Source organism: Pinus tabuliformis, chromosome 5_1, assembly GCF_031772625.1.
Source record: "Pinus tabuliformis cultivar Carrire ecotype Pingquan chromosome 5_1, CPIR1, whole genome shotgun sequence".
NCBI classification, from domain to species: Eukaryota; Viridiplantae; Streptophyta; class Pinopsida; order Pinales; family Pinaceae; genus Pinus; species Pinus tabuliformis.
This window is the reverse complement of record NC_142305.1, coordinates 351,042,519-351,049,687: the sequence shown is the minus strand read 5'-3', so window position 1 is coordinate 351,049,687 and position 7,169 is coordinate 351,042,519. Positions and strand designations below refer to the sequence as shown.

The window sequence follows — 7,169 nt, the reverse complement described above, 5'->3', positions numbered from 1 at the left end:
TTTTTCTAAAGCCTCTTCGTTTGCAACTCCTAGATCAACTTCATTTTATATGAATATTAAATCTCATTGCTGCCATTGGTTTTTAGAAGCATTTGATTCAAGTGTTCCTCTTTGGAACACACAATTTCATGTCCACAAAAAAGTCACGGGATTGAATTCCTCTACAAGTATTCAGGGATGGTTTTGTAAACTCATCTTGTCATATTCTACATTGGGATGAAACATATTCTTCTTCCTCATGTTCATGGATGGGTGTTTACTGCTATGAATATGGAATTACAATGAGGGCATTGAATGTCTCTTCCTATAAATTGGAGGGTAAACTTACACTCAAGTTAAGAGAGATAAGGGGCATTATGTTTGTCGACATGAGCTACAACTCACTCTGAGGATAAATCCCTCTAGTTATTTCTAAATGTAGCAAATTGAAAACTTTGTTCTTTAACAACAACCATTTTTCAGGTTCAATTCCCCTCAAGCTCTTCGACTTGAATGAGTTGGTGAATATGGATTTGGGACATATTTTCCTACCCTAGACAATTTATTTTTAGATTGGTAAGTTAAAAAACTTGATTTTCTCAAGATTTACAATAATTATCACAGTGGTAGCATACCCAAAGAAGTTTTTCCCTCCCTGAGTTATAATTTGTCGAATTGAACACAAATAATCTTACTAGAAAAGTTCCTAAATTTGGATAACTATGTTGTATATTCATTCTATGGTTTCATGAAAATCTATCGTTTGGAAATATGCCTTCATACCTAAGGTTTTCTATTAATCTTATTGATATTTATCTTCTGAGAAATTAGCTAGAAGGCACTATACATTCAAGCTTAAGGGAATTACGCTAACTCAAAAAGTTGTTCCTTAATGGAAATAATATTGTTGGGAGCATCCCTAAAATGTTAGGTGATCTAAGAATTTTTATTTCCCTTATTTTGGACGAAAACCAGTTAGAGGGAAGTATACCTGCAGAGTTAGGTTTCTGTGGCAATATCACCGACCTCACTCTTTCTAAAAACCAGCTCTCTGGCTCCATACCTTCTTCGTTAGGGCTCCTGCAACAACTTAGTTATTATACATATACGACAACAGGCTTACAGGGATAATTCCCATTGAGCTTGGAAATTATACTTCTTTATATGGCATCGAAATCCATAATAACTTGTTGCTTGGTGTAACCCCTACAGAGCTTGGTTAATTATGGAATCTAAGAAAGATTCATTTGTTCAATAATACATGCATGGGATTGATTCTGTAGGAAATTTGTAACCTAAGAATTCTTCAAGAGCTTGTCATGTACGGCAATAATCTAAGTGGAAGAATACCTATTTCGATTATAATCCTGCAAAATTTTTATTTCTTGAGTCTTTCAGAGAACTATCTTGTCGGAGAAGTTCCAGCTGAGCTTGGGATGAAGAGCAGATTGACAGTGTTGGATTTGACAAGGAATCATTTGAATGGCACAATACCCCCACATCTCTTTGTAGGAGGAAATTTGATGGTGTTAGACCTTATGGGAAACCTTTTTAAATGAACATTTCCAGGTGAGGTTGGGCATTGTCCTTCTTTAAGAAGAGTGGTTATCAACAATAATAATTTTTGTGGAACAATAGCAAACAATATAACTTTGAACACAAGGATTTTGTATTTGGACATGAAAATGAATAGCTTGGAAGGATCCATACCACCCAATCTTGGTCTTTGGAGAAATATCACATTCATATATATGTGATAAAAGAGTTCTCAAGACTAAAACCAACTGAGTTTGGCAAGCTCACAAAGCTCCACATTTTGATTATGTCCTCAATTAGACTCATTGGGATTATATCCTCTAAGATTGGGAATTTTCCAAGATATTTAAGTTGGATCTAAGGATAAATTCACTTAAAAGAAGCATTTCATTGTCTCTTCTCAGTTTGACAATGTTGCAAGAGTTAAATCTTCAAGGAAACAACATTCCAGAAAAAATGTTAGATCTTGTATCTAGCCTTCAAGGGCTAATATAATTGCAGCTAGGTGACATCAATCTTGAAGGTCTTATTCTCTCAGATCTAGGAAATTTACACTTTCTTTCACTTGTACTGAATATCAACAATAACCATTTCAGTGGAGGGATCCCACCTAACCTGGGTAATTTGAAGAAACTTCAAAATCTTGATCTATCATATAATCAACTTTTAGGGATAATTCCTTCAGAGTTGGATGGCATGTTTTCTTTAAGTTCTGTAAATGTGTCATACAACCAACTTTCAGGAATGCTTCCAAGTTCCTGGTTGGCTTTTGTGACAGCGTCTCCAAGTTCTTTCCTGGGAAATCCAGGGTTATGTTTAACAGATAAGCTATACCTTTGTAAAAGTGGAGGAAAATATGATCACATAAACACTTAAAGAAGAAACCTCATATAATTATTTACATTGCATTTTCTTTGGTTAGACTTTGTTGTTTGAGATACCTGGTATTCATTTCTCTAGTTCGGCTCCGATGGGCTCGCCAGCAAAAACCTAAGACAAAGTTACTTGAAGATTCACATTGAGGTCTCCTAAAGGAAATAATGTAGGAAATAAAAGGTTTGAGCTAGAAGTTTGTTATTGGTAGAGGCAAACATGGGATTGTTTACAAAGCAGCAATGCCATCTGGAAGAGTATTTGCTGTGAAGAAGTTGATATTATCAGAGAAAGGTCTTAGCAACACGAGCTTTAAACTTGAGATTGACACATTGGGCACTATAAGGCACAGGAATTTGGTGAAGATTGTTGGGTTTTGTGCACACAGTGATTATGGATTGATAGTGTATGAATACATGTGCAATGGAAGCCTTCATGACATCCTGCATCAGGTCGAGCCACCACCTATATTGGATTGGGATATCCATTATAATATAGTTGTTGGCATTGCTAATGGTTTGGCATATCTCCACCATGACTGTGTGCCCAAGATCATCCATCGAGATATCAAGTCGTGCAACATTCTGTTGGATTCGCAGATGGTGCCACATATTGCAGATTTTGGCTTGGCAAAACTGATACATGAGCCATAGGACACAAACGTTGGTTCCATGTCATGTGTGGTTGGTACACTTGGTTATATTACACTAGGTGAGGCAGATGTTAAAATAAAATTAATGAATATTTATCTTTTTAGGAAATACCTAGTAATAATTTAAATATTTCTTAACACACTTGACCTATATATTCTTTAGGTGATATGGAAGTGTCAATGACGTTATAGAAAATCGTATGTGTGTTATTAGGATGACCTATTTACCTATTCAATATGTCATTTATAAAGATGCAATATGTTAGTAAAATTAGTGAAAAGACCAAGTTGTTGGAAATCGGTCAAAAATTGAGGTTATAGTGGGTAGAGTGTCTTATTTAATTAACCTATATACTAATTCAATTGTCTTGGATGGTGTCAATAATTATAAATATTTCAAACAAAATATGAAAAACACATTAATATATAATGAGCTATGGCATAGTATTTATGACGATGATACTTTTCCAACAAGTCCTATGGATTCTACTTAACTATGTCAATGGGAATTGAAAGATGAGAGATCTCTTTCTTTTCTTAGATATTCTGTAAATGAACATTTTCTTATCCTTATTGAGAATTAAACTTCTTTGTAGTCTACTTGCAATAAATATAAACATTGTTTTGGTACTCCTCCATCACAATGAGTTGATTTACACATGAATTTATTTAGAAAATATTAGTTGAAAGTGATGATTTATTAGACAAAATTCCAAAAATAAAAATCATACATCAATACATCATTGAAGATGGATTTCTTAAAGTGTTGTGAATTGTATGTCATCTATGTGATGGCGGAATTATAGAGAAACTTGGATCCATTTGAAAGCCACCCGATTTTAAAACAATTTAGTGACATGCTCCTAGAAGAATTACTTAGATTGCCGCAGACAAGAGAAATTGATTTTACTATTGAATTGATTATGGGAACAATGCCAGTAACAAAGAACTCATATTAGATAAGCATTCCAAGCTTGTTGAATTTAAATTGCAGATGAAAGATATGCTAGATGAGGGATACATCCAACCTAGTGTTTCGCCTTGTGGAGCCCCAATGTTGTTTGTAGAAAGAAATGATGGAACGCTGTGGTTGTGTATAGATTATTGGTAACTAAACAAGTATATAGTGAAGAATAAATACCTTCTTCTGAGAATTGATGATCTATTAGATCAGTTGAGAGGGGTTGTGGTATTTTCCAAGATATAATTGAGGTTTGGATACCATCGAGTCAAAATTAAAGATGAATGTATCCACAAGAGTTCCTTTAAGACTAGATATTAGCACTATGAATTTGGAGTGGTGCCATTTGGGCTCACGAATGTTCCAACCACATTTATGTTCTTGATGAATAATGTTCTCATACATTATTTGGAAAAATTTGTATTTTTACTTTTAGATAATATCATGGTATATTCAAATACTAATGAAGAGCGTGAATAGCACCTAGGTAAGTATTAAAATTATTGAGCGATCATATGTTGTATGCAAAACTCAGCAAGTGTGAATTTTTTAATCCTATATTCACTACTTGGGGATTGTCATTTGAAAAGGAGTAGTGGTTGTAAATCTAGAAAGGATAAAGGATATATTCGAGTGGCCCACTCCTTGAAATGTCATAGAGGTTAAATATTTCATGAGTTTACCTTGATATTACATAAGTTTCATTCATGATTTCTCAAAGATTGGGCATCCAATCACTACTTTGCGAAGAAAAGGAGTAAAATTTTAGCGGACACCAAAGTGTGTATCCATTATTGAGAAGTTGAATAAATTTATCACGTGTTCCAATATTAATAATAAGAAGATTCAAAGATGGGATTTGTGATTTGCACGGATGCTTGAAAGGAAGGACTTGGTGGAGTTGTGATGTAGGAAGGCTATATTATGAAGTCTGAATCAATAAATATAAATGAACACGAGAAGAATTATGTTACCCATGAATTAGAGCTTGAAACAATAGTGCACACTTTAAAAATATGGAGGCATTATCTATTGCAGAGAAAGTTTCTATTGATGACAAACCACGGGGTATTGAGCAACCATTATTGAGTAGTTGAAGAAATTTCTCACGTGTTCCTATATTAATAATAGTAGATTCAAGATGAACATTGTTGTGTGCACAGGTGCTTGCAAGGAAGAAATTGATGTAGTTGTGATGCAGGAAGGGTATATTGTGAACTATGAATTAAGAAATCTAAATGAGTACGAAGAATTATGTTGCCCATGAATTAGAGCTTACAACAATAATGCACACTTTAAAAATATGGAGCCATTATCTATTGGGGAGAAAGTTTTTATTGATGACAAACCATGGTGTATTGAGATATATATTTGACCAGCCTAAGTTGAATGCAATACAAGCCATGTGGTTGGATTTAATTAGTGACTTTGATTTTGAGATAAAGCAAATCAAGCAAAAACAATTCAATGTGGCTAATGCACTCAGTAAGACTCTACGAGAGGTTCATTAGGAGGGTATTAATGAGGCACTGTCTCATGATGAACACTACTAGTATGTAAAGAAATGTTGGAAGAAGGAGCTAGAGGGATTTGTGAGCAATATTTACCAGCTCAGTGTTGATGGCATGTTGTTGTAAAAGAACATAAAGTATATTCATAATGTAACTAATTTAAGGAGGCTCTTCATGGATTAATTTCATAAAATACCTTACTCAAGTCATCGTGGTTACTAAACTATGATAACAATTGTTGTATCTCCTAGAGATAGCCTTGGATTGCTTCAAAACTAGTGCCTGGGCACATCTAAAATGGTGTGTCTCAAATGATTTAGAGGAAACTAGAGATGACAATTATGATCTATAGATACATATGTACATAGGAAATAGATTGGTTCATTAATCCAAAGAAATGAAGCATAGATTTCTAATACTTCTTCACTAGTTCAAATCTCATAAATAAACCTAAAATAATGAAGGCCAAGCACTTCAAGGTCTTACAACTTAATAATATTTTGCAGAGTGGGTGAGTGAGGATAAGAGAAAAAATTAACCCATCACATAGAGCATAAGGCTTCAAGACTTCTATATTCAACACATAGAGCTTGGGGCAGTAAGGATTTCAATGCTTATTTGGGTTACAAGAAGAAATAATGAATGAAGGGAGAAATGAAACCTATGATTCATGTGCTGTAGATTTAAAGATCTAACCTCAATAGTCCTCACAAGGATATACATAAAAAATGTTAAGACAAAAGAATCTGTGAAACAACTATAAAGATTTTCATTAACATATAGATACTAATGAATCTGTGAGGGAGCTTAAAACACATATAGAAACAATAATTACATGAATTCGGGAAAGAAGCATGAACATAAAATGAGTTAGACAAAGGGGAACACATACTGTAATACTTTGAAAATGGAATCACCATTGTTTCCTTTATATTCTGAAAATATCTGTATTGCAAAGGAAATACAGTCTGAAATCATAACATGCGGTCTCATCTCTAGAATTTATGAACCTAAACTAAGCCTTCCTTTTCCCTATTTATCTTGAGAGGGGAGAAAGAAGCTATATTACAATAAAAATATCTATCTCCCTACTCAGTTGTGAGGTCGACTAGCTCTATTAGTTGTGAATGGGTTTGTGGCCCAAAAAGATATTATAGAAATAAATTCCCCATTTGAAGGAAGGCATGTTACAGGAAAAAATAAGTAAATAATCAGACCTAATAGCAAATGAAAGTCCCTGTGCCCATCCTGTGATCGCATTGGCCTTAGGATGTAATTTATTTGTAGTATGGCCCCTTGTGTTGCTTGGCTGGCTCACATGCTCCATTAAAGTCCTTAATTGTCGGCTCATATGTCCATTAAAACTATGTATTGCAATTTCAATTCATTGATGTGGTAGGTGAGATGCATTCCATGGAGATGACACAATCACGCATATGTGGGTTTTTTTCTCTAAAACAGGTGAAAACAGGAATTTTCCGTATTTCCCCTTTATCCCCCCTTGTCATAACCCTTTGTGTAACTTTCCTCAGATGACTGAGAGTTGGGACTAGGGATTGTTCCCTCAGGTGCTAAGGCCTTCAAATCCGTGTCTTGAAGCCTTCTCCTTTGTTATTGATTTCTACCACATATCAGTGCTGAATGCACTTTTCGTTAA

At 34.4% G+C, this 7,169-nt stretch overlaps 1 protein-coding gene across 1 annotated transcript; it reads left to right on the top strand.

The window, feature by feature from the left end:
• Positions 1-2,630: 2,630 nt before the first annotated feature.
• On the top strand, positions 2,631-3,041 carry LOC149164902 (receptor-like protein kinase). Its single transcript, XM_089429638.1, has one exon. The coding sequence runs from the start codon at positions 2,631-2,633 to the stop codon at positions 3,039-3,041; it is 411 nt and encodes a 136-aa protein (XP_089285764.1).
• The last annotated feature ends 4,128 nt before the right edge of the window (positions 3,042-7,169 follow it).